This window comes from Cygnus olor, chromosome 11, assembly GCF_009769625.2.
Source record: "Cygnus olor isolate bCygOlo1 chromosome 11, bCygOlo1.pri.v2, whole genome shotgun sequence".
In the NCBI taxonomy this organism is placed as follows: Eukaryota; Metazoa; Chordata; class Aves; order Anseriformes; family Anatidae; genus Cygnus; species Cygnus olor.
Genome location: NC_049179.1, coordinates 5,643,530 through 5,671,511, shown reverse-complemented (window position 1 = coordinate 5,671,511; position 27,982 = coordinate 5,643,530). Strand labels below are relative to the sequence as shown.

The 27,982-nt window shown below is 39.5% G+C and overlaps 2 protein-coding genes across 3 annotated transcripts in view; both read left to right on the top strand.

Annotated features, from left to right (window-relative positions):
* The window catches only part of TRPM1 (transient receptor potential cation channel subfamily M member 1), a 130,066-nt gene extending 125,086 nt beyond the window's left edge, over nucleotides 1-4,980 (top strand). The window contains 1 exon segment of the mRNA XM_040570318.1: nucleotides 20-4,980. Within this exon segment, the coding sequence (XP_040426252.1) occupies nucleotides 20-1,298 (1,279 nt within the window). The 3' untranslated portion in view covers nucleotides 1,299-4,980.
* A 5,346-nt stretch (nucleotides 4,981-10,326) lies between these two features.
* The window catches only part of MTMR10 (myotubularin related protein 10), a 39,688-nt gene continuing 22,032 nt past the window's right edge, over nucleotides 10,327-27,982 (top strand). Inside the window, exons 1-5 of one of the 2 annotated variants that reach the window (XM_040569862.1) lie at nucleotides 10,327-10,586; nucleotides 11,290-11,310; nucleotides 12,442-12,502; nucleotides 24,409-24,545; nucleotides 26,088-26,160. In XM_040569862.1, the coding sequence (XP_040425796.1) occupies nucleotides 10,392-10,586; nucleotides 11,290-11,310; nucleotides 12,442-12,502; nucleotides 24,409-24,545; nucleotides 26,088-26,160 (487 nt within the window). In that variant the 5' untranslated portion in view covers nucleotides 10,327-10,391. Of the gene's footprint in view, nucleotides 10,587-11,084; nucleotides 11,311-12,441; nucleotides 12,503-24,408; nucleotides 24,546-26,087; nucleotides 26,161-27,982 lie in introns of those variants that run through there. The other variant, XM_040569863.1, reaches the window with a different exon arrangement.

Genomic DNA, 27,982 nt, shown 5'->3' with positions numbered 1-27,982 from the left:
CCTCTTTTGTACCCAACAGAGTTGAAAATATGTCTATGAGGCTAGAAGAAGTGAATGAAAGAGAACATTTTATGAAAGCCTCTCTCCAAACAGTTGACCTTCGACTCTCTCAATTGGAAGAACTCTCTGGTCGGATGGTGAATGCTCTTGAGAAGCTGGCAGGTATTGACAAGTCTGAGCTGACATATACGCGTTCACGGGCTTCATCTGAGTGTGATGCTGCGTATCTCCTGAGGCAAAGCAGTGTCAACAGCTCTGATGGCTGCAGCATGTATAGATACCACATTGGTGGTGATGAGTTAACATATGATGACAGCACCACTCCTATGTCACCAGCCATAGGATTGTGTAAAAAAGCCCATTCTATTGGTACAAAAGAAGATGGAGCAGACCCAAGGATGCTGGTTCGAGAGAACCAGACCAGTCTCCATTGTACCTCTAATGCTAATGCAGTCAACCCATCAGATTACAGTAGATCTACATTAGAAATTGAACAAAATGTTTCCAGACCCCATTCTGGTTCGGGTATTTTGGGGGATGAAAACCAAGGGATTTTCAAGAATGATGAAACGGTTCCTCGAAGTATAAACCAGATGGATGTTGTTATCAGCAGACAGTCGGTACCCAAACCAGATTTTCAGAACACTCAGTTAAAAGTAGAACGGACTAAGTTAGAAGCAACGATCTCTTATCCCTTGGACAAATCAAAAGCAATGCGCTATTTTCCTCCTGAAACATTCAGTGCTTGTCAAACCACTATGATGAAGTCGAGGAGCTTTATATTTGCAAAAGGCAGAAAGCTGGTTGGAGGAGTTAACAACTGGACCACTGAGTATAGTACCATCATGGATCAGGTATGCCCTTCTACAATTGAGCAGTGGGCCACAGAGTGGAAATACGAAGTTGAGCAGCAGCTTTCTCAAGAACATCCTCCAGAGTACCCTGGTTTTGTCTCTGAAGCAGAAAGGCACGCAGAGCAGAAACAGTTACAGATGGACACAGATGATGACAGCGATGTTGGTGAAGCAGGTATTAGTGCCTCTTACACGTCTGCACCTGCCACTGTCAAGGCTCAGAAGGAGAACTTACTATCAGTAAAGCCAGACAGGACTTCTGGGTTCCCATCAGTACGGTCCAAGAGTTTGCACAGCCATTCTCGGAAAGCCAAGTCTGTAAAGGACAAATTAAACAGACCAGGACACGCCAGTAGTGTAACTAACTTAGTGGTCGCATTTGGCAGTGCAACGGAAGAACAGAAAGCTAGGCAAGAAAATGCATCCACAGAAACTGAGTGTTGAAATGGTTTATGGCCCCTGTTTTATCAACAGTCAAAAAAGGAGCATGGCTAATTGAACAAATTATGGATTTTTTAATGAATTTTTACAGAAGAATTTTGCATATGTTTGTTTCTTTTCATTTTAGACTTGCTAGATACATGTTCTGTTCTTAAATAAGTGCAGTGGGTCAGGTGAAGGGGAGATACATACTCTCTCAGGGGCAGATGTAAAAGTAGGCACAGTCCACAGATGCTGAGAGCTTAGATCTTCCTTTGTTCTATTTCCACTTCCCTCGTAAGCTTATTTACTGATAGACTTTTTATAAAAGCTCTTGAAAGGACAATACAATCATGAAATAATTTAGAAAATATTTTTTCTTCTTTATCAGAAGACTTCTTAAATTGCACAAATTTTTAACCAGCCTTAGTTTTTATCCTGATTTATGCAGCTGGTTTCTTTCTGGCCATTATGTTTTCCAGATCAAAACAAAATTGTTGACTGCATGGAAATATTGTGCAGTTCCCTTTCACTTCTGATTTCTTGCATGCTTCTTAGCAACTCTTTCAGAAAGGCAGAACATAGCAGTTTCTATCCAATAAAATAGAGCTGAATGGAAAAATACAGTTGTGTTTTGAAAAACCTGACCTGGAAAGCTATGTGTAAACATATTCTTGACCCATCTTTGAACTTCAGTTACCATGGTCTGCTTTCAGGATCATATCTGTCCCTGCCCCAAAGCATGCTGGCAGCCTTAAACCGTTGAAAAACAGTGATTATTGTTTCAAAATGTTTTGGGAGATTATAAGTATATAAAGTGTAGGGAGATTTTAATAATGTGAATCCAAGATCTGCATTAGTGTTTTGTATAAGAAGGGATTACAGTGGAATCCCATGTAGAGAAAAAAAATGGCGTTGTTAAAATGCCTGCACTGGAGAAAAAAACAGAAAAGGTAGTCTGATTAGGTGAGATCAGAATGTAGCCAATCTGTGTTGGAAGCAAATCTACTGTGACAAATTAGTATTTCATTTTGCAAATTCAATATGACAGTGCACAAGGAGCAAGAGTTCCTAGGAGTCAGTCTAAAAAAAAAATAAATTCTACAAATGAGAAGAGAATTTCTATATATTTTCTTGAGTCAATTTCAAAAAGAAAGTTCAAAGAAAATAACTCTCTACAGAGCATTTTCTATCCCTCAACAACTAAGAGTGGAAATCCACATCTGTAGTTACAGTTTCCTAGCACACTTGTCTCAACAGTAGGTTGAAAAACCTACATACTAGGTTTTGATAGTTTTCTTCATAATAGTATGATTTTTTATTTGCCTCATTCTTCTCTGTTACCTTTTAGGAATTTCATTTTCCCAAATACTCAGCACCTCTTTCTGCAGGAGAGGCTTGCCAATGAACAGACAGGACAGAAAATGAGTTAAAGCTATGTTACTTGTTCACAGAATACTAGTCCAAAGTTTATGCTTAATTCATTAACAGTTAGTACTTACTCATACACTATTTTGAAAAAACAGAATTTCTTTTTGTCCCCCACCATCAGCTCCTCGGTATGTATGTCTCTGTCTGTTCTTTGGTAATGCTTTTCTGTTTTGAAACACAGAGATTGATGGAAGACTTTAGAATGCATTGATGGCATCATTTTTTTAATATTTGTATTATATTTTCATACTCTACAATTACACTGTGAAGTATTGTTACCATACTGCATGATCATGGTAACTGCATAGATACTTCTGAAGGTTCAGTCATCATTTACTATAGCTTTTTGCCAGCTTGGTCTTATGAGCATGTTTACTGGTTTCACTGTTGCAGAACAGTGTTGACATTTTGCTTTTCATGAGGGCTTCTTTTTTATTCAACTTTAGGGAACATGACGTTCTGTAAAAACAGAATGACATTTGAAATTGTTTCACTTCTGTGTTTACTTCTGTGTTACCTTTCTATGCAACTACACAGCCATTTTGTATGCGTGGTTCAAATATCCTGCAATTTGCCAATGCCTTTTATTGTTTGCCTGCACACTCGCCAGGAACTGATTCATCATCAAACAAAGGGATGCAGCTTTTCAGCACTTTGCTAAACAAGCAGTATGCATTGTGGAACACAGTACAGTGTGTTGCATGTCTCTTGTTACATTGTGTTTATAAAATTTGAGTTAAATCACACTTTGTTTGACCAGTCTTTTTTTATCATTTGCATTACAAAGTTATTAGGTGACATGTAGTTTTCAAACAAAAACATTTTACCTTTGTATTTATTTTCGTACTTTGTGTAAATCATTTATAAAGAAATCTTATGAAAAAGATGTGAAATGAATTCAGTATACCAAACTGGCCATGGTAAGGATATCAACTCTTTATTTACCTGTTTCTTCTTATGCAGTGAGTGGGCTGAACATTTTCTAAGTGAAGTTTCTTTTTTAACATTTGTCAGTAATTTTCCATAAAGTTCTGTATCCGTTTATGACTTCATAAGGCTTTGATGCTTTCTGTGCTCTTGGATAGCATGAACTGAAATGATAACCCCTCTGCCATTAAATGTGATGTAACTACACTGACCTTTGGCAGAGTTATTTTAGATGTATGGCCATTTTAATAATATTTAAATACGGCTCTGTATGTAAATAAAAGACTGATACTAGATCTGGAGCACGCTAAATAGAATAATGATCAACACACCTGCATGCCTGCCTTCCTTCTTTCTTGAATACTGGGTGAAAGGATGAAAGTGTAGAACTGGTATTTCTGAAGATACATGCTTAATGCTGCTTTTTAAGAAGATGCATCCCTCCCGTTACTAAGGATGTGGTGACTCCACAGCAGTGTCGTAGTGAATTCTGCTTACTGTTTTTTTATTATGTACTTGACCTGTACTGAACCAGGTCAGGTCCTAAAGAGTGTGCAGTCTAAGGCTATGCACTAAGGCAGAGGCATTACACTGAGGTAATTGGGGTGAATTCACCTTCTAGTATCTTGCAATACAGACATTTCCCTCTCCCTCAAGGCACGTATTTCAAACACGGTGACCAATTGTTATATTAATGTAAGCAGGTTCTTAACTATACTGGCTGATTCCAATTCCTCCATTTTACATTGCGTCATTCTGGGACTAGCCTGACTTTACTCTTGCAAGCCCTATCCTATTGCAGCAATGCATCACCATTTCCATTTGAAATGTTGGATTTAGATACCTGACAACCAAGAAAATCAAATGTCCATAATATTAAATAGTGAATTCAAATAATCACTCAATCCTTTCAGGCATGGTCTCTCCATACTGCTTCTTTGGACCCTTTTCTAGGTTCTGGTCTTGACTGTCATATTTGGCAAGATGTATATCTATCTGTCTTTCTAAATAAAAATTAAAAGAATTAGGATCTGCAAAGCCTTGTCAGAAAACAGGAAAGCAAGGAGGGCATGTGACCAAGGATGTCAACAGGACTGTTTCATTAGATCCGCATGATCCCCAGGACTGTGCGCTGTAATGGGTGCTCTGGACAGTTAATCCACTGACACAAAGCCAGTTTGCTGCTGAGCACTTGTCATGGGAGAGGTGAGTTTTCAGAGGGTAACAGCAGCACTTGGACACATTGCAGGGGTCTCACCTGCTAACATCATTGTCAGCTTATTACTTCTGTACCACTGGTCACTCTAGTTGGACTCATGTTACACTCAAAAAGTTGTTATAAGCAAAAAGGAGATTTACCTTATATAAAAAGTCATGAATTTATTGTTAGTATAACAGAAGTACTAACAGTCTAATATATGAATTATTGTTAGTCTAGATGTAATTATTACTAAGGAGAGAAAAAAATGAGAGGAGAGAAAAGAATACTACTACGCTACTACAGGGAAAAAATAAGGTAAAATTGATATATACGCACTTCCTAGTATCCACCCCTTTTTCTCGGATGTTATGCTCACAGTTGCACTGATCCTCTGGGTCAGTGGCTTCAGGCTGCAATGAGGGCAGGGAGGAAACATTGCCAGGTGTCAGGATCCCAGGTCCTTTGCTAGGATGAGCATGATGTTGATGGTGTCTTTTTCTTTACTGTTTGCTTGCTTGGAGGCATTTTTATGTTTGCTAAAAAACTTAACATCTTTGTTTTTCTTCACTGGCCTACTACTCTGTATTACACCTGAGTTTTCTAGTCACCGTAAGAATTGCTTTCTCAGATAAACAAACAAGCCAAGGCACAGCTCCGGGCAGGTTGAGACAAGTTCAGACAAAGCAGTCCTGACAAGCCTCAGTCCTGAGGCCCTGCAAAGTCAGCATAAAGCCTGTGGCCTGTTACTAGCAGTGACAATACTTTCTAGAAAGTGTAGCTGGGGCTAGAAACTGGGCTGTGAGACAACTCTAGTCCAGGAGGTGCTTTCCTCTCCCTACAGGCATTGCAGATAAGCGTTTCACTGAATGAAGTGGTCACCTCAGCTGGTTATTTCAGCCTATTGTGGATTTTGATAAACCAATGGGATCCAGCATCAAACAGAAAAGCAAAACAGGTATAAGGACCAGGTAGGCTGACTGGGCTATTTAATGCCCATTTCATCTGGTGCCAGGGACAGAGTGGTTGGGCAGTCAAAAACCAGTAGGCAGCAGTACCTTGCATTGCAGGCTGACTAAACACGGACCTTAGGAGAAATGAGAGACAAACTACAAATTCTCTTAAAACTGCAGTCTTCTTTGGCTTCTTTCAACTTTGAGCCTAATCAGGAGAAACAAAATTTGATATGGTGAAGTGGTACTTTATGGTTGATGCCCTGTATCCTCACAATGGATGTAAGGTAAGTCTTCAAAACAGGCTTTAAATAAAGTCATATTTGCAGTTCTTCAGCCAGAATAATTAATCGTCCATATCCACCATTTGCTTGGTGTGAAATTTAATGAAAAAGGAATTGCGTAATTTCATCTGCCTGCTCTGCTCCTGATTTGTCTCTACAACATTAAAACCCCTCTGAAACTGCAGTGCATCATCCTGCATGATTCTAGATGCCAGCATCTCCCTTCTCTTGCACTAACCAGATGGACTCTCTATTATCTGATCAGACCAGCAGACTTCAAAAATGACCATGGAGAAAAGGCTGGCTTCTAGTTTAGAAGCACTGGTAATCTGAGAGTCATTATCACATTACCTATGTAAAATAGCGCAAGCCAAGGTGGAACACTGTAGCAAAGAATAGCTCCAAATAACTCTAGGCAAGTAATACCTACGTAATGATTAACAAGGAAAGTACCGTTATGTAACATAGCAAAATTCAGCATCATTAAATTCACACACTAAGAATACTATCCCTACTTTGCAGATGTGCTTTTAAAAGGAGTTGCTTTTTTTTTTTCCTGGGGTACCTCAAGAATCTAAAACCTTCACATAGTTTTTATGTATTTTGCATATCTTAGCCAAGACTATCAACGTGGCTGTTTTGTGTAAATAATCACATTTATATTCTTCTGCTGGATCTTTGTCAATGATACTGAGGAAAGAGATTTTATTTCAACTGCTTAAAAAAAATAAATTAAGGTGTAATGATGATCTTCCACAAGAGTTAATACAGACCTGTAGGGCTGGCTTCCTCACAAGTCCCCAGAAGAAATACCACACTTCTACATGCAGACTATGGCAGCTCGGGTGTGCAAACTATTGAGTGCACAGGTCCACGTTGAAGTAACAAACCGTAATGTGTTCAATGAAAAATAGACTAAACCTTGATCAGTGAATCCCTGACTTAGCAGACTTGCTGCATATTTGCGGTAGCTCTGACCATGTAGCTAAGCTGTGAAATCACACAACACACATCTTTGTGTCCTGGAGTTAAAACCAATAATTGAAGCACTCTTCATAAAGCTATGAGAACACACAAGCTGCCATAAAAATACAGGCCTGGAAGAGAGAGATCATTAACAGTAAAGTGAGTTCAGCAGTGATGATAGCATCAGTGGCAGATGGTAGTCTAACCTGTTGTTGAATGTGTCTAATGAAAGCCATTCTCTAATCTGCTGAGATCAAAAGGGATCATTATGAAAATCTGTTCTGATTTAATCCTAGACCTCCAGCACTGCACAAGCCAAAGTACTTCCCCAACCACAGAGCTGTCTTGTTGAGGTTCTACCAGAACTTTAAGGAAGATACCTAATCTGACGTGCTGTTAATACAGCAGGTTATGCACCATAGCCATAGGTAAGCAGATAAATATCTCACTGTTACAGACAATTTACATTGTATGAGATAAGAAGCCTCAGGAAACTGCCACTCAGCATGTGGGGTCTGATACCACCAGGAGAGCTGGCCAGGCAGGTCTGGGAGGGCCAGGATGCTGGACGAGTGTAAGGGTACTGGTCAGTCTAGCCCACAGGAGGTATCTGTGGATATCTTAATGTTTAAGCAATGAAAATAACTGCACTGAGTCAGAAACAACTTTTTTTTTTTTTTTTAAATCATGAGAATAAAGAAGGGCTGTTGTTTCCTTTTTAGTTACACTGGCTTCCTACTTTTCTTTTTGGGTTGTTTATATAAAACAAAGGCATTTTCAGAAACCACTGGCTTAGTAGAACTGCTTGAAAATAGCGAGCAAGTGAGTCAAGCTGGGATGGTTGGAGATGAGCAGGCACTTTAATGCATTGCCAAACAGCGGGATTCAGGGGTCTTCCCTCCTGTCGTGCTTGCCCTACCCTCCCTGACCACTTCATCTGCCTGCCTTGCCCTGCCAGCCCAGCCTGCCCTACCTGCTTTGCCTGTCTGCCCTGCTTGGCTCTGCCTGCCTTGCCCTGTCCTGCCTGCTTCTATTGCGCTGCAAGTTGTGACAGAATTAACTTGCTCCTCTGAAATACTCACTTTTGTGAAATGAACTTTCTCCTCCCACTGGCATAAAACTCTTCCATTGGCAACTTGTGACTGTTTCCAACAAACACCCTCACAAATCTTGTGACCCAATGTTCACTGAGTTTTTGTTTGTTCATTTTCAGAACAGCACTGCAATTTGAATGTCAGTCCAGTCTTAATGGAAATTTGTGCTATCCTTTGGTCATTCCCTCAAGATTCAGATTGCATTTGCAGCCACTTCTTAGAAGGCTCTGTGCTGATGCAGAATCACCCTTGTAATTCTGATGTGATATAGTCATTTTTAATGACACAGGCAAATTTGGTATATGTAATTTCAAGTCCAGCTGATTTGTACTGATTCTGCCTCCCCCCACTCCCACCCTTGCTTTCTCCTACCCCTTTTCTGATTTTAATTTTCTTTGAACAACGTTCTGAATATGAACAAAAAACATTCAAGAAGAGTAAAGATGAGGGCAAGTCCCTGCAGTATTTCTCACTTATCAAACATTCAAGGGATTTACCTCGTGAAAGGGGATCAGTCACCATCAGGAGGAGAGCTGTGGCTTGCACTCACAGCACTGTCAGGCACTCAGCATTATACCACCAGCAGCTTCTGCAGCACAGCACGTTCTCTAAAATGAAAAGGCTCTGAGCCCAAAACCATGCAGCTGAACAATGCCAGTTAGACAATTTTTTTTTTCAGCATAAAATATAAATCCTATATATAAAAGTACAGGATAAAGTGAAGGGAACTGCCCATTGACACCAAATAGATGGGACCCTTGTGCATGGAGGTACGCTTGTTCTAAAAAATACTGGATGGGATTGTTTTAATCTTCTGTACCTGAAAGTCCAAGCATAGTGGATGGTTATGGAGGTCCTTGCAGATGTTCTCCCCTGGGCTGTTGAATAGCTTTAAATGTGCATGCAGCCTTCTTCTTCGACCTCAGCAGGTGCCAGTGGATCATTTCGCTCCTCGCTGTTCAAGCAAACCTCCCTGCGCCTGGCATCAATGGGGCATCATATGTCAGGGAATCTGGATGGTGCCCTGAAGTCTGTTCTTTCATTGAATACCCACCTCCTAACCTCACCAAAAGTTCACAGGGTCTGCAATGCTGTGTGTTTCCCAGTAGCTGGTGCTAGGTGCTGTACGTACTATTTTGTGCCATTTTATAAGTCATTTTGAAACTTGGTTTCCTGCTTATCAAAAGAAATAGCAGTGCAATGTTTTGGAGTTTGGGTGGGCAACTGCATTGCTTTCACATTCTGGAGAAGTTAAAGCGAGCAATCTGGGAATGCCTTGAAAACCTAAGTAAAGGGAATTCCATGGCTGTAGACCAGCATCTGCTTTCTCCAGTTGTTTGCACATCTACAGCGGTGAGCAAGAGGATGGCTGTGGCAGCAGCCTGGGAGCTTCACCAGTATGTCCTTACAATATTCCATAGCCATAGTGTGGTGATACACCTCATGTAAAAGGTGACAATAAGAACTTGGTAACAGTAGCTGATTCATGCTGGAGCTGGATTCTAACACCAATTACCTGAGACAACCCCGGATTACAATAAAACCTCCCTTTGCAGGCCTAAGGCAGAGGTTTCACAGTCTCCAAGTGGCTCAGAGGCCAAATCGTGGAAATCCTCTGCTTTAGTCTACATTTTAATGTTGTGCTCCCCAAACCCTGTCTTTTGTAACTGTTTTTCTCTGGCGAAAGCCAGGAGGAGATGCAGCCTCTTGGCCCTCACCCAGAGGCAGTGCTGAGCTGGAGCACCAGCCCTGAGGTCCCCTGTGCCCTTGGGAGGCTTTGGGAGCAAATTCCCCTTCCCTCATCTGGAAACAAGGAATGGTGGGTGAGGGAGGTCTCTGAGGAAATCGGAAAGTTGTTGTAACCTAAAACTACTTTCCCTCTGGTCAAAAATAACAACATTGATGGGAAGTGCTATTGCAGGAAGTGGGTAACAGTACCTTTGCTATTTCTGCCTGCCCCACATTGCTGCATTACACTGTTTGAAGCTGTTTACGGCTGAATGTAAATGTTTACCCTTTCCTAGCCCATGGCAGCCAATTCTCACCATCTGTAATTTTGCACGCATTTCTATTACAGACTATGAGAGCTGTGAGAGAGTGTCATGCTTTTTCTCATTCAAATTCAGTGAGGAGTACAAAAAAGCGATTCAGCCATTATTACAACTATTTTACCTGTTATTAGAGCTGGCAGATCAACAGGTGAGCACACCAGTCTACCTCTTTTATTTTTTACCAGAGTTAGTGATTTAATCTTGCAGAGGGCAATGTCAGATTCCAGGCGGTGCCGGAGGGACTTTGGCTGCTCCCTCGGCGCAGATCAGATGGCAGATGCTGGTTTTGGGACATCTCTTCCACAGCCCAGCCCTCAGCGGCACCTCAGACTGAGTGCTGTGTGTCCACCGCACCACATCACACGGCCTCTAGCAAGCCTTTTGTCCTGCTCTGCGATGAAATTTCATCGCCTTAAAAGCAGACAAAACACGATTAATGAATTTCAGCAGTTTAATGATTGAGGCTGTACAGTCCTTTGAAAACGCGTTATGAATGCTATGTAGAAGATGCAGTTTGTGATCTTTGTGGTTGCACAAAGCAAACGGCATCGGTGTACTTTAACGTATTGCAACCTGTAACGTTGAAAAATATTTTTAAGTGGTTATTACTGAGGTGATGGGGAAGAACGGCTCCAGTCATTTCGCTCGGGGCCGCCTCCCGCCCACCGGCCGCGGCCCCCTCCCCTCAGCGGCCGCTTGGCCCCTGCGCGCCACCGTACGAGGGCCGCTGCCCCCGCCCAACATGGCCGCCCCGGCCCGGCCCGCCTCGGCCCGCCCCCAGCCCGCCGGGGCCGCCGCCGGCCCGCCCGCCGCCGGCCGTAGGGAGCCGCCGGGCCGGGAGGCGGGGCCGCGGGGCGGGGGGGGGGAACCGCGGGGGGGGCTCCATGAGGGCTTGGGGCAGCCGCGGGCCGCTGGCTCCTCCCTCGGGGAAGGGGGTGCGCGGGGCCGCCCACGCCGTGTGACTGACTGGGAGCGCCCGGCCCGGGTGGCTGCGGGGCGCCGGGCCTGAGCCGGCGGCTGTTGGCCCCCGGCCCCCGGCTTGGCCCTGCCGGGCTCTCCGGCGGCAGCGACCATGTTCTCCCTCAAGCCGCCGAAGCCCACCTTCAAGTCGTACCTCCTGCCGCTGCCTCAGGTAACGGCGCGGCCCTTTGTTCCCCCGGGGCTCCCGAGCTCACCGGCCGCGGGGGGCGCAGCGGCACCTGCGCCTCTGCTGCCGGCCCGGGGCGGCCTCGGGGCCCGGCGGGTGTCCGCTGCGCCGGGAGCGGGGCCTGCGGTGGGGCAGCGCCGTGCGTGCGGCACAGCCCGCTCAGGGGAGGTGTTTTGGGGAAGTTGGGGCTCTGGGAAGGTGGCGGCGGCTCCCTCCCGTCCTCCCTTTTGTGCCGGGAGGGAGCGGCACCGTCCGCTTCGCACCGGGGAACGCTTCAGCAGAAAGCCGCTGGGCTCGTTACGCAGGGGATTAAACTCGCCGTACCCATTGTTTCGCTTTTAATGCTCGGCTGCTGGCACGAATAACAAAATCAAGGGTAGTAGTGCAACTGCCAGGATTTTGTGTGTCGTCTGACTGTGCACTTTTTACACTTGACAGGACGTGATTTATTTAATTATTTATACTTTAAGGCTGGCACAGCAGGGCCTGTTACAGCAACACATTTGGCAGGTTGTCTCACTTTGCTCTTTCAGAGTAACTTGGTAAAAGTGAAATGTCAACGCAATGCAGTTCTGGGTATTCTTAGTCCTGTGAGTGCAGGATCTGTAACCACTCAGCATATTTCACTGATAGTGGCAATCTTTTTTGTGGAAGGGTTTTTATTTTAAAAGTTTGGAATTAAAAAGCAAGTAGGTGTGTGTGTGTTCTGTGCCTTGGTTTTAGGAAACTTTTCCTATGCTTGGAAATTTGTTCGTGTTAAATGCCAGCAGAGTTTTGTGCAAACCTGATGGTCTGTATCTGTGTAAAGCTTGTAGAACTCAAGCCGTTATGAAGTGCCAAGCCTAATTGTTTTTCATTCATCCAGTAACTTGTTATATCCTAGATTACACAACTAGTTAAATATTAGCAATTAAAATATTATACTGCTATTCTGGTACAAAACTAAATATCCACAACCATATTTACAGAAAGCTGTTGCTATGATTAGATCCTGCCTCATTAAAATCAACTTGTTAAAAGAACAACTTTCTCCTTTGCCCCAACAGATCAAACTTGTGTCTGATTGTAGGATTGTGTCTTTTTAAGCAAATTCCTTTTTTTCTTTCCTTCCCCCAGTCTGAAGACCATATAACTGCAGAACCCAGGATTAAAAAACTGGAACCAATACTTTTGCCAGGTAGGTGTAAGCCAGAAATTTGGCAGATAACTCAACAAATATGTATTTAAAACTTCTGTTTATTTTAGTAGGATTGGTAATATGTAAATTGTTTTCCCTGTTTTTCTGTGTTTATAGATTTCAGTATATTTTAATCTTAGCACGCTCCTCAAGAGAGTGAAACTTCTAACCAAGTAGGAAAATCTAGTGATGTGCTAGTCTGTAGAGTGCTGTTCTAACATGTTTACCTAAACCTGAAATGCTAAATAAATACGTAAGCAGTTTTGCCTGTGTGACCGTTTACTACATGTAGAATAATGTCTTTATTCTATTGCAAGTACTTGAAATGGAACTACTGCAAATTTTGCAGCTTTTGTGGTATTTCTAGGAAGACTGCATTAGTAATTACATTTTTCTCAGGCAGCCAGACCTTTACAGTTGGATTGAACTCACTACCATAGCATGTGTTGTGGTCTTCCTTTATTTTAAAGGAAAGTATGTGTAGAACTTCCACCGAGTAGTTATGATTGACTCGTGTATTAGAAGACTTCTAATGCTGTCTGTGTTCACGTACTCTTATTGAATACGTAGCTGTTAGGTTATTTTGGAACCTGTCTGTAAACCTGTGCAGACTATTCTTTTTAATGTGTGGATGAGAAAAGCAATGTTCTTCTTACTGTTCATAATTACATAGGTATACAGTTCTAAGCTGTTCATGACTTCATTTACCAAAGACTATGTCTTATTTTAAATGTGAAAAGGATGTTTTGATCAGTGAGCATTTCCAAAAGCCTTTTTCAGATACTAAAGGAACAGTCTACTGTTTTCAAGATTACTTTAATTGCAAACTGTACATCACAGCCATAAATTTGGCACACTCCAAAGCTTGCTGTTCTTAAGGGTAATTTCTAAGTTTAAAACAGAACTTCATAATGTATTTTTTCTTAGCATTTAGAGTGTATATATTACCAAATGTAAACTTACACAGTAATATAGGAAGCTTTTGCTATCGCATTGTCAAAGTTGATAAAGCCTGCTAACTTTCAAAGTGATCAATAGAATAAAAAAGTTAATCTTCAGAATTATTTCTCTCACTTCTTCACATGGAACTGTTGTTAATTCAGCTATGCTAATTAATATATGGTATGGTCCAGTGAGGTACCTTAAGAGGCTGGAATCTTGTGGAAGAGATTCAACTGAAAGATTAAATACCAGCTGACTGAACCTTTTTCATGAAGTATACAGATTTTGCATGGGGTGTGAATACTCTGAGATGCATTGCTAAGAGAGCTCAGTATTTGACATATTTTTACGCTTGCTAAACTTCTGCTTAACAGTTGGAATCTTATTGGTTATGTTGCAGTTGTAATTCATCCAAGGTCTTTGACTCACAAGGAAGTGACTGCATGTTCTTCCCTGAGACATTCCACAGTAAACGCAAGGCAGTACGAGATTGCTCTTCTCAAAATGTAACACATCTTGCATTTACTGTGGGGCATGTGCATGAGCAGTTACAGAAAACAACCCACGTGCAGTAACATTTTGCTGTGTGGTTAATTCTTTCTTTGTGAAACTCCAAAGTGCACTTGAAATGGTGCTGACTGGGTTTGTTTTTCCTCAACTGGCTTATATTTGTTCCAGGTTTGCATCTTTTCTCATTTCCCTTGTTTGTGCTGTTTCTGAAATCAACATTTCGTGGCTTTGGGGACACTTGTAGTTAAGTTGCTCTCGGTAATATAGAAAGTGATTGAAAGAATGGGACTCAGAGCACAGAATTAAAACTGCTATTAAACTTTCTGTCTTCAAATCATTCCGAGATGCTATTTTGAATTATTCCGTAATAAAATTCACTGTTGCGTTCAGCTACAGAACAGTTGTGACAAAATCTTTTTGTGAGCATCAGTCTGTATGAGGGTGGGGTGAAGTTTAGAAGTGACTTATTTTAAATGACTTAACCTTAAACAGGAAGAGTTTCATTTAAGCCTAAGTGCCTTTTTTTTTTTTTTGTCATCAGCTAGTGCAGTAGAAAACTGCATAAACAAATACACATTGTACTGTTGGGTGGACGGGCTTTTGGATTTGTCATAACCTAAGTTTCTGGCCAAATTCCAACTCATTTAATTACATTAAAGCTGACTTGTACTCCCCTGCAAATACAATTTGAGTATGGTATTCCTAACATCCTGACCTTAATAGTAGCGTGAAGTTGTTTTTGCTCTTGGAAACAGAGCCAAACCTGAGTGGCTGAATGTTGATTATTATCTTTTAATTGGTGGATTTTTTAAGGAGTTATTCTGGAACTAAAATATATTAGCACAAACAGTTAATTAATTTAGCAATCATCAAAAACTGCAAATAGCTATATTAAGTATGAAATTCCTAACATGTAATCATTTTGGGGGAGTAGTTTACTAAAAATCGAATTCTGAAGTAGGACACTAGTTAAACACCCTGCTGCCAAACTTGTATTTTTATGCAGTGGAGGTTAGGAAAGGGAGTTCCAGACATGGAAATGATATGAGTCGGATTATAAAATTATGAGGTTTTTATTAAAAAAAAAAAAGTCCTTGGAATTTACATTGACATGAACTTTGATCTTATAGAGTTTCTTTACAAAGTTTCCCTTGGTGTCCAGACGAATAGAGATGCATCTCTTCAGCTTTTGGAACAAAAGCCTATAATTCCAATGGAACTGTGTACCTTGAGCAAGGTGTGGCTTTAAGAAGAGCAACAGACATCATTTAAAGCAAGTAAAAAAAATAAAATGGTTGTTAGTGGCAACAATGATACCACTATAGCGAAAAGCAAATATTTTTTATAGAATTTGGATTAATTTCCTTCAAAAAAAAGTGGTAAAGTTTTAAGATGGAATTAGAGAAACATTTTCTTTTTTCTGTAATTCCATTTTCCTAGTCTATACTCCTGATCAAGTATTTTTGCTGATTTAGTTGAAGAGTTGGCCTGTGCAATGGTTTCACTTGTTTGTTTGTTTGTTTGTTTGTATAGCTTGGTTTATAAGTATATCCAAGAGGAAAATAGAGGAATGGCAAGTAGTCTGCTAGACAGTCTATTAAAGCAACTTGTCTGGCTAGTAAGTAATTAGCTTGTGTACTTTAGGGGAGAATGAAGTTAAAGTTGTGCTTTGTTTAACATTATTGATGATACTAAACTAAATCATGAAGGTGTGCTTTGTTCTGGTAATAAATTGTAGCACATTTTCCACATCAGTGTCTAGCATTTTTGAGACATCAACCAAAGCTTTCAAAGAAAATTGTACAACATAGCTGGAATATAATGCAGTGTATGCTTTTATGATCTTATTGGAAAAACAAAGCACAGAGAGGAGCTATACATGGATGGATGAAGAACTAGTCCAGTGTCTGTACTGTGAGCAGTGCTCTTCTGGGGTATGGGCATGATCAGGCAGAAAAGTCCTGCCAGTTGCTCACACCAGCTGTTCTGCAGGAGATCGTGTAACTTCTGGGACATCCTGTGAAGTGTGAGGGAAGGATCGTTCCTCCCGAATCGTAGTACTCGCTTGCACTAATTATTTTAGTGTTGCTCTGTATACTAATCTGCTAATTGCTTAACTTAATATTTGCTATTTGTAAGATTTTTACAAACTGGCTAGAAGTAGTTGAGTCGCTTTTATTTTTAAAAGTGTATACAGTAAAATCATAGCAGTGAACTGAGTTAGAATAGTATTTTTATCATTAAGACCTGCTCACATTAAGGGATCATTGGTGGCAAACTGCTGTTGCAAAACAGTTATTTGTAGTCTTCTTGTATCTGCACCACGTTTTGGGGCCAGATCACAGAAGGCAACTGCAGACCTGTTCATGAGCAGGTCCAAGTACAGCCGGGCTGGGTCGGATGCTGCCTCCCACTGACAGTGGCCAGCAGCAGGTGCCTGGGAAGGGGAGAGCAAGGTCAGCAGAGCTCCCATCTGCCTTTTCTGCCTTGTATGCTTCCCTCAATGTGTGGCACGGGGACTTTCATTTCGGACTAACGTAATGGGGAGCTCCAAGTGAGGCGTCGCAGAGCATCATAGGGGTGGTGCTTTCATATTTAATTCCTCTGGCTGGACTTTTCTTGCAGGAATCGATCTGATTGCTTTCTTAAAGCCACGTAAACTTCTGCCACCCACAGCTTCCTCTGGTTAGGAGTTTGGCAATTTAATTTTGTGCTGTTACAGACTACCTTTGTTGGTTTGTTCTCAGCCTACCACCATCTAGTTTCTTTGGATACGTCCTAGTTCTTCCCTCACACAGCAAACATCAAACTCTATTCCTCTAATCCATGTGACTCATGATTTTCAGACTTATGTCACATATCTGATGTTTCTCTTTCTTTAGCACAGTCTTCTTAGTTGGTCCTAACAAGGAAGCTTTGCTTATCTCTCATCATCCTTTTGATTACCTCTGAACATTCTACAGTTGTGCTGTCTTCTTGATGAGTTGTAACTGCATATTGTGTTCAAGATTTTCACTAATGGATATATATATTTTTTTTGTTTAATAATGTCTATTGGATTGGCTCTACCACCTGCTTTTTGGTTTTGGATTTTTTTTTTGGATACATGTGCCCTTTGATAGGCAACCGATTGTAGAAATTTAATTGAATTTAATTGTGGGAACTTTTAAGACAGTATCAATAAGTGTCTGATTCTCTCTTAAGATAGCTTCCAGATCTTCAGATCTTTCTATTTTTATTTTTATTTTTTTTTGCTTTGCAAATCTTTAGAACATTGGCTAGTGTTCCACAGCAGCTGCAATGCATCTTGTGATAGGAGGAGGAAAGTACACTTTTTGGTGAGACACCATCGCACGTAGTACCCCAGATACGTTCTCTGTCTGCTTTGAACCCCTGTGCCTCTTTCTTGGCATTTTCATTTGGTTTCTGATATCCCAGCTCTGGAGAAGAGAGGTCAGGGTGTTGGAGCGTGAGTGCCAGCCCTGTGACAGTGGGGTGAGAAGCAGATACTAAGTTAGTGAGCTGAATGTGTAACCCTAGAGACTTGTCAGGTCTGCTTTTCTTGTATATTGGGTGTAATCTCTTGGTTTAGCACCTCAAATTGGAAACTGGGATTGTTTAATTGCTTGGTACAAGTAATAATGTTGTTACTGTCAGTGCCCTTTCCCATGTATAATTGTGGAATGAGTTGCTGATACTCAGACAGGTATTGCGTTATTCATCTGTTGATGGTGAATAGTGATGGCCTGTCAGTGCTGGTAACTACATTGAACTTGTATGAAGTCAGGTACTGGTCATTTCCAAAGCATACTCGACTGTTGATTCTCATTTCCAGCATTGTGGTGTGCTAACTGAGGCTCTCTTACTCATTGTGCAGCTGATTAAGACATCGTATTGCAGAGCTAGGGGCTTTTTCCTGCTTCAGGTTTTTTATTTGAAATTTAAATGTTAATGTAAAAGTTTTCTATTTTTTTTATTATTATTAAAGTTGGTGTGTGATATTAGATGAGTGAAATACCTTTGTAATTTCACCATGTTTGAGGAATCAGTGCCATATGTGAGCGTGAAATTATTTTCAACATTTCAGAACAGCTAAATTAGAGAAACCAGAATGACTATTTGGAAAATGATACATTCCCATAACACTTTTCTGACGTAGGGTTTTTTAGTTTATGCTAAGCAGTTTGCCAAAAGTTTTATTTAATTAAATTCTAGATTTGAAAACTGAAACAGCAGCTTTCTGCAAACTCATCTTTCATACTGTAAGAAGTTTAGAAAAGAACCAGGCATTTTAGTTATATTTAGAGTAATTGAGGCATCACTTACTGTAAGTATATAGTAAGTGCTCTTTACTATTATAGCTTTTTTATTTGTTTGTTTGACTCAGTAAATCTTCAGGCATGCTTTGGGTTCAGTTAACTGCTTGTTTTGTTTTTGTTTTTTCTTTTTTTTATTTTTTTTAAGGCATGGCATCATACAAGTACTACCGAAGCAGTCTGCGTGCAAGATCTAAGTTCCAGATACTGTCTTACAAATGGATTTTACTGGGTGGAGTCAGTTCTGCTTTCTTTGTTATGAATACATAACATGTATTTGTTACGGTTCCTGACTAGTAATATGTTTTAAGTATTTGTACAAAAGTTACTTCCCATTTGCAGCAGCTTAGCTGTAGTGCAATACAGAAATCATTCCTCAAAGGTGGAAGTCCAAACGCACTTTACAATTAAATATTTTAATGTTTCACCATGCACATTCTGCAGAGAAGTTCCATTAATGCCATGTGTCATAAAGACCAGAAGGGGAATAAAATGTTAGTGAAGATTGTGAATTGTCAGCTCACCAACTGCATTTTTTTTTTTTGTCTCATGGCAGTTATATTCATTTCCAATGAAATAAGTTTTCAGCAAACTAATTTCTAAGGAATGTATATTTCTGTATTGACTGACTCAGGGTTGGCTTAAAATTAAGTATTTTACAAGTTCAGAACAGCATCTGTAACTTGTGTTGACAACATAGTTATAAAACCCTGAGAAGCAGTCATCTCAGATTGTTACTGATTATACTGTTTAAACTAAGTTAGGATTTGGGAATTTGTTGTTCATGTAGCCAGACCGAAAAGAACCAAAACACTCTCCCTCCTCGCTGGCTTCTGTACTGCTCATGTTACAGAACTGTGACCAAATCATTGCTAAACTTTTTTTTTTTTTTGGTGATAGGATTGTTGTAATTCAGCCTAAAACTCTATACTGATGCCAAGAAGGACAGTTAATTCTTTCATTTTCATCATTACAGATGTGTTCTGCTATTAACGACTTTGTGCTGACACTTGCGTTTGGGTAACTGTAGCACAAGCCAGATCAGACCTAATTCAATTCATATCAGGACTGACAAGAAAAAAAGGAGGGGAAATACGTCAGAATAATTCTTCAACTGAGTTGTTTCTCTGACATGACTAACAAAGTCTTTCTCAAATGGTAGTGCTGTGCAAGGGCTGAGATGGGAATGAACATGAACTGTTTGCATTTTAGTAGTAATACAGATTTGCGCTGGATTAAAGCAATTCTTTAAGTGTGATCAAGAATTGTAATCTGCTGTAATAGTTTGCTTTGGATCTGGTTGCTAATGAGAGCCTGCCTTGTAATGGATGGACGATCTCTTCTCACCGCATGAACTCCCTTTGGCTGGCTGCTTTATGTTCTTGCATCCTTCACTTTCCACTGGGGCGTGGGGACGTGAAGATTTTGTGGAGCATCCCATGCTAGTTAAGAAAAGCGGCGTGTTTTCAGATCCCTCCTATGGTCAATTTCTTTTTTTTTTGCAAGATTCACAGCTGTTATCTATTACTGGACAAATGCCCATTTAAATCTTGTAATTACAAACAGTAAATGAATAGTTCTTCTTTGAAGACTTTGACCAAAAAGTCTGGTTTTGCTATGTTTTTCCTTGCTATTTCTGAAATTTAACTAAGTCAGTCATGATGTTTCTTTGTTTGTTAGCACACTAGAAGAACTGTATAATATTCTTACATGATACTTTAATAACAAATTTTCTAATCATGTCGACAAAGCAAGCTTTTTTGGTGCTGTGCATTTAAAACAGGCCAAACAGTGGTGAGCATAGATTTTGGACAGAAATGCAAGGTTCTCCTGTTCAAAAGTAATGCAAATGGAATATGTCCAAATTGGGTTTTATTCCCGATTAATCACAGCATTGAGCTGTCCTTTTGGAAAAACACTTTTACTTTGTTTTGCATTCTGCAGATGTACGGAAACTTAAGCGTAGATTATACTGGAAAAGGGGGGGGGGGGGGAAATGGGTGATATCTATTATATTGTGCAGCTCTTTGGCCTTTATAATACCTTCATCCCTAAATACTTTGTAAGAGCTCAAGAAAATTAGAAAAGATTTTTTTTTCATGAGCTTACAGCTACTTTTTCTTAAGTTTGGTAGTGGTTGAAAGCACTGAACAGAAGATTCCTTGTACAAATGGATTAGCAACATTTACATCTAAATGCCTAGAGCATGCTAATAAACCTGTACAATTTTTGTAATCTAACCGCAAGAAAAAGTGCGGCTAAATGAGTGAAGATGCTGTGAATTTCAGCTACCTATTATACTGTTTTTGAAAACTTACTCAGCAGCAACTTATAAAAGGTAGTTGTTCATTAACCATTTTGGAACAGTTTTAGGCTTACATCTTTCTAAATACAAGTGAATTCATTAATGCATGTTTTTAATTGTTAAATGACAACTTGAGATAACTTTTTTTATTGAGAACTTTATAGAGTGTCTCTCTTGCACAAACAAGCTGTATTTCTGTTTTCTTAATTGGGTATAATCACTTGCAACATTAGTGAATGAGGACGCTAGACCAGGCTCACTTTTAGCCAGACTCTAATGTGGAGGAACAAAAAAGTGCAGAACGTGCACAACAGCTGCCACGTGCATTGATGACTGATTCTGCTGATGATCACTGAATTCAGCTTTTTTAGTTTTGCCTCTGCTGCCTCCTGTTCCTGTGCATGCTTGCTGTGCTTTCTGAATTGCATATGCATTGTCATGTGTTATGTATTGTGGAGGATTAGATATGTAACATGGCACAGATTCTCTTAATGTCTAAAATATGGACAAGTCAAATTACATGTGCTTTTGGGAAGTTTAGCAGAATTTGTCTGAAGTTTAGCAGTTTCTGAAGCTGTGTTTTCCATGGAAGGTGTGTGTTGTGTAAATCCTGTAGTCTCTCCTGTTATTTTTGTGATTCATGTATTCAGTGTAGAAATATTTTTATAATCACGATTAGGCTTTATATTTAAGGGTGGCAACCTGTAATTTTTCTTCTGGTTTCCTGTCAGAGTTTAAACAAACTGCTCTTGTCTCCTGAGATCATTCTTTGACTGTTCAAGTCACATGGAAGTGTTGACTGCTGTTCCGTGTCTGGAACAGCTTGTGACTGTTTACTGGAAAAAGCAGCAGCTACATTGTAAAAATGTGCAGCGTAATATCTCTGAATAGCTCTGTTGTTGACACTTGTATAGAAAAATCACCTACTGAACTACAACTACAGTAAGGTTTCATTGTATAAAACCGTCTTGTTTCTACTTCTGTTTAGCAACTTTACTAAAGTTGTGTTAAGTTTGGAAGGCTTGCACTTTTTTCTGTTTCTCACTACAGACATCCAAATGAGGGTCAATATAAAATTCCACACCTGTTATTTACAAATTCAGTTTGAGGCTTTTGAAAACTGCATCTACTTTGCATTTGCATTGCAAACTTTCTCGTGCTTCAATTGCAAATATGTTTAAACCCTTCAGTTGAAATCACTGTGCATGTTCTCTGTCTTGCCTTGTTATAATACTTACCTTCAAAACTGACAGTTCTCTGTTAGGGATGTAAACTTGTGCAAAGCAGAAGATCCAAGTGAGGCCAAAAAATCTATAATGTATTCGTGTTGGAAGAAATGCGAATAAAGTTGCACTAAAACAGGATTAGTATTAGCATGTTGTAGTGTAGCTACACAATTATGAGGAACAGAGGAAAGAAATAAAAAGGACTGGCTTTGCTAAAGAGAACAATGTGTCAGGCGTACTTTAAACTGTAGTTGATCCAAATGGAATGATTTTGCATGAGAACAGTAATGGATCTCTTATTTCCCTACTGTTTTATAGCATCAGAGATGCAAAGTACAGGAATAGTTTGGTAATAGCAATTTGCTTTTAGCAAGAGTGCGTGGTAGTAAAAGAATATTCCACTTGATAACAGATAAGAGGATATTATATGGAAAATACCTGTCTTCGACACTTCCATTTTATGGTATATTTGGAACTCCATATCTTTTTATTAGAAATGCGATGATGTACCAGCGCACTTGAGAGAGGCAAGACTATAAACTACTTAGGTTTGGAAGAACTGACTTGTGGAGGGAGGAAGTTTGGCAGGCAGAATGTGACTGAGAACTCAACATTGAATAGTTGAAGATTAACACCAACTGTGAGAAGAAATTGCTTAAATACACAGTTTGTGCTTTTGCAGTTATTGAGGCAAGTAGTTTATTAGAAAAAACACTGGACATCAAGAGGCTTCAGGCCAGACTCCGCTAGAAGAAATGAAAATATTTCAGTACAATGTTTAACAGAAGTAGGCCCTGTCCTTTTCATGTACCCTATTAATGAGACATTGTCTTCAGTTGCTGTGCACTTGGCTGAACTTTAACTATTCTTACTGAAGCTGTTGGAATCTGTTTTTTTCTTTTCTTTTTCCTCAAATTCAAAGGCTTATTTAACCATAGTTTAGGGATGTTTGAGAAAAACAGTTTTAAGCTCCAGCATGTCTGCTTGTCCCTGGAGCACCTTCCCAACTCTTCTCACTTCTGTTATAGTTATATATACCTAATAACCATAGGTCAGTGAAAGTCATCCCCTTATGTCTCCTAACTCTGAAAGGACCCCATAGCCCTCCAGAATACTCACTGTAATTCTGCCAGCTCAAGACCACAGTTAATCCAATAGATTTTTGTATTTGTTTATGACAGCTGAACTAAGAGGAGGGACTCCACTGCTGGTTTTGGTGACTTTCAGGCTAATGCCCAATCATGTTAGGGGCAAGAGAGCTAACACAGCAGCGTGACTAAGTAGCTTAGGGTGAGGAGCATGCACAGAGACTGGAACTCGAGAGTAGCAAAATGTGCATTCCCAGAGTCAGGTGCTCCAGTGTTTGGAATGCTAAGGAGAGGTCTTTGAATATATGGTTCCTTGGGTGCAATAACCTCCTCTGTATCAGTAGAGCGATGGTAGATTCATTCAAAGCTATATACATACTTGTTGGGGGTACAGATAACTGATTACTGCCATTAGTATAGTTGCTCAAAGAACAGACCGTTTTCTTGCAAAGCGTAGGACATTGAGATGACATTTTAGGGACTAGGTATGGCCTGCAAATTAGTCTTTAGCAACCTTTAGTCCTTAGTCTTTAAGAAACAAACAAAAAAACAACAGCTGAAATAAAATTACACTTTTCTTGAACACGCTTCCATTACCACACTATTTACAGCAGACAGCAGCAGAAGGAAGTGGTTTATCTGATGACAGAAGTGATAGCCCTATATAGGAGTAAATTAAACGACTATTTTCTTCATGAAGAATGAAATTACCATTTAGCTTCCAGAAACCTCTGTTGTGAGACTGAAAAGCAGCCCTAAATACAGGGATTTACCTTTTTCTTTCCTTTTTATTTAAATAGTCCTCATTTACATCTGCCTATATGCTTTTTTATTTCATAGCTCATCTCAGATAACTTAATGGCTTTTTAATTATTTGGGTCTTCTGTTTTGCAAACTGACATGGTTGGTCTCTTTCATCAGATGGTCACAGTAGAAACTGTGTAGGAACTTGTGAAACTCTGCAAGGAATGTGTAATGTGTTTGTCTTTGAGTTTTGCTTTTCTGGAATCATCTGAACATCAGTTTAGAAATGCAAGCTAATTGTACACGAATCTTCTGAATTCAAGAGGTTCATAATAGTCTCTAAAGTATTTAACTATAGCTAGCTAATTTCAGTTTTTAAATTAAATACTATCTGGAGTACGTTAACATATGCCTTTGGTTTGAACTACACTGTACTTTAAACAATGAATTTTTAATAGTGGAGAACTGCAGATTTTAATCTCTGGGTATAGAGAAGGAGTAGTTCTTTGCTTTTAACTGCTTAGCAATATTGCTAAGCAGTTAAAAGCAAAGCAATGCCTATTTTGGAAAGGTAGTGTTTTTTTCATGTGTGTGTTTTTTTATCATTTTCTTCCTCTCTCTGGAATGGTGTTAATTAAACACAGGGTTTACCCAGAAGCTGCATATAACTTGAAATGGGATAAAGAGGGGGTTCTTGGTACCACAGACTTACAATTGGTGTACCTTTGAGATTTATATAGGCTATTCTTTTCCCCCTCCCTTTTTTCTGTTTTAGGTGAAATTGTGGTAAATGAAGTCAATTTTGTGAGAAAATGCATTGCAACAGATACGAGTCAATATGACCTGTGGGGCAAATTGGTTTGCACTAACTTCAAGATTTCCTTTATTACAGATGACCCAATGCCACTACAGGTTTGTTATTGCTCACATTACTACATTGTGACAACAGATGTGATAGATAGAATGTTTGTATTCTCATTAAATCCTTATCTCAAACTGATATAGCTCTGATGCCTTCTAAAACAAAGAAAGCTGAATGATGAGGTTAAACTGTCCTGTTCTGAATGTGTTGTTGTTCTATTCCTTCACCGAGAATATGAGAACAGAGTGAGTTTGGAGTGGAAGTACAGCCAGCTCTAGTTACCTCTGATTATGCAGGCTTCATTGGGAAGTTAATGGGAAAAGGCAAAGCAGGAATTGTATAAAAACGTGTTCCTTCTTAAGGAGGAGAATTGCAAGTGCTCCTTTTCTTACACAAGTGTCAAATCAGCGAAGCCTTTAATGTGTCCAGGTTTCTTTGGCATTACTGACAGAGGACAAAGTAACTGTGAAATGAGCTTTCATCATAGATGAGGTGATGACAAAAGGGAAAGAAGAAATCAAGCCTTTGTCAAAGCAGAACATATGAAATTCAAAGCCTTAACCAGTTTTCTTTGAACAGCACAGCCCACAGTACTGTTTGGAAATCAAAATTGTGAGCTTTGTTATTTTCAGTAGTACAGTTGTTCAGCCTTCGTTTTGTGCTTTTCAAAGAAATACTCTAAGTAGGCAAGCTCTGAAAGTAGATATACTTTTTCAATAACAGTTAGTATGCTTGACAAAAGCTACTTCAAAAAATGAAATCTTCATGACAAGAACTTTTCCTTGTCATGAAGGAGTTGTCAAAACTTATTTATCAAATTTGGCTACATATCCCTGCCTTTGTTCTAATAAGCCAAAGTAGAAGATTTTGAAAGCTTGTTCCTCTGAAAGCAATGTGTCAATGGCTATTGATTTAAGTGCATGTTAAAGTTAAGTACATGCAGGGTTGTTATTGTTCAGTTGTATTTTCTTTCTCTAATCTTTACTGACTGGAATTGAGATTGTTACTGCTTTTGTTTTATGTGAAAGTGGTAAGTGACCACCTGCAGCATACTATAATCAAGATGGATTCAGAACACTCAGTTGTCTGAACAGAAAAGTCTGTACTAGCATTGAGGAATAATTCTTTGTATTTAATCTGTTTAATTCTGTTTGATAGTATGAAAAGAAAGCTTTGGGTTTGTCCTCATGAAAGTCAAGTTCATATTTTTTCTTTCTTATGATTACAGTAATAGAGTTAATAGTAGATGACTACAGTAATAGTTTATATATATATATTTATGTATATAAACTTACACTTCAGATCGTTGAATATCTACCAGCAATTTTTGAGGCTAGTAAATTCAATGCAAATAGTGAAGCTTTTTTTTTTGTATGTTTCACAGGGGTTTGCAAACTCTTTGGTGTGCTTTCACCAACACAAGAAAGCAGGTTTCAGTACTTCTAATTGCCTGTGAATAGGCAAGGGTGGTACATGTCCAAAAAGTCTAGGCATGCCTGATTTTTATCATTGTTTCTTCAAAGATGTGCTGTGTATCATCTGGTTGAGAACCACAGAACTGCAATTAATAGCTATGAGTTCATGTGTTTCAGAAATTCCATTATAAAAACCTCCTCCTCGGTGAACATGATGTCCCACTAACATGCATTGAGCAGATTGTCACAGGTATGTCAAAAACAGTTAATCAGGATGACAGACTTTAAACTTACTCATTTAAAGCTATTAACTGCTTGTTATTGTGCAGAATTGTTGACACTCAAGCGGGTCTTTAGCTGGGTCTTTGTATTGGTTTTAAATGTAATTGCAGTACTGAATCAGCAGGTGTTCTAGGATAGACACCTGTTAGAGCAGTACACGTTTTGTTAGCAACTTTTGTCTTCCAAACATCTGAATCTCTTCCATTTAAATACACTGGACTGCAAAAAATGCATCACTTACACAATTTACACATAGCTGGGATATCCCACAACATAAACGCTTGGGTTTTCAATCTTGTCTAACACTTAAGCAGGTTAGTAGCCAGTGGTCCTCAAAACCTACAGATTTTGAGGTAATACACCATGAATCTGAAGAAGTAACTAAACAGAATTTGAAGAACCTGTTTTTGATTTGTTGCATACTCTAGGCTAACTAGTTTGCTAAAGATAATGTTCTTTGTCTTTTAACTAAAGAATTTCATATAGCTAATACATTTTCAAATCTTGATTACAGTAAGAGCTGTTAAATACTTGGTTTTCTAATTGCACTTAATTTACACTTAATGTAAATCATTACTTACCTATAAGTTTTCAGTACCTAAAGTCATCCAGTAATCCGTTTCCACTCTGGAAGTTGGTTTTAATTGAAGTGAAAAGATTAATATGTGTCTGAGGAAGAACACTAAGAAGAAATGTGGTCTGTTTGTTTGTTCTTTTTTTTAAGAAGAGGTGCTATTGACCTGTTACATGGTCTTTCCCCGGCCCACATTTATTGCCCTTTTTCAAAATCCCCAGGTAGCTGTGACAAAACAATGCAAATCTGTTAATGACAGTTTTGTATGGAGAGAGATTTATGAACGTGCTGTTGCAGTCTTCTCATTTAACATCTAATACAAGCTCCCATATAATAAATTCCCCTAAATAAGGGGGAAAAAGCTAATCAGCTTTGAATGATTGTTCTATTAATTCTGTCTTCTCTCATGTGCCATGTGTTCTTGAATGGGAGGGCTTTAGAGGTAGCACTCAAGTTTCAAAATAAAAGCTGATGGGTTCTAGGTTACTCTTTTCTGCACATTTCACTAGATTAAACATTCAAATAGCCTGAATGTTTGCAGTTTCGTTAGAAGAATGTTAGAAGTTATCTAGGACCCCTTTCTGTTTAGATTTTCTGTTAGAGTAAGATGGCAGTAGTTCCTGCCACATACCTGAGGAAATTAGTCTTTGTTCTTCTATTATTCTATTGTTCTTCTGCAGTCTTACACTAAATTTAGTGAAGCATAAGCTTTTACTAACAGGAATTGAGAGGGTTTTCACCAATACTGCAGAGGAGGTTGCTTGATGGTTGGTACATTCAAGGTGAATAGCTGAAGGTGTATTGACTTTATATAAACAAACACACACAGGCCAGGTAGGAGCTGTTTCTTTCAGTTGTGCTCCTTGCCCTTTGAGTCTGTGGTCCAGATTTTAACCCAGTAGTTAGAAAGTGCAAGATCCAGCTGAAAGCATAAGGAGCATGAAAGGTGCTAGAGGTGTTTCTGAAAAGAACTGTTAGTCCATCTGAAATGCCTGAAGAAACTGCAGTACAGAAAAAGTAAGCTATAGATAACACTGTTTAGTATTTATAGTGGTTGTTGGCTCCTTTTCTAGCCATAAACTCTCCACCCTTTTCCCAGGAGATGAAAGAGCTTAATGCATAAATGTTTAATTTCCATCCTGTCCTAAAACGTTTGTCTTCTGTTTCATGGAAGTACTTTAGCTTAACCCAGAAGATGCCATAGCTGGCTGGTTGC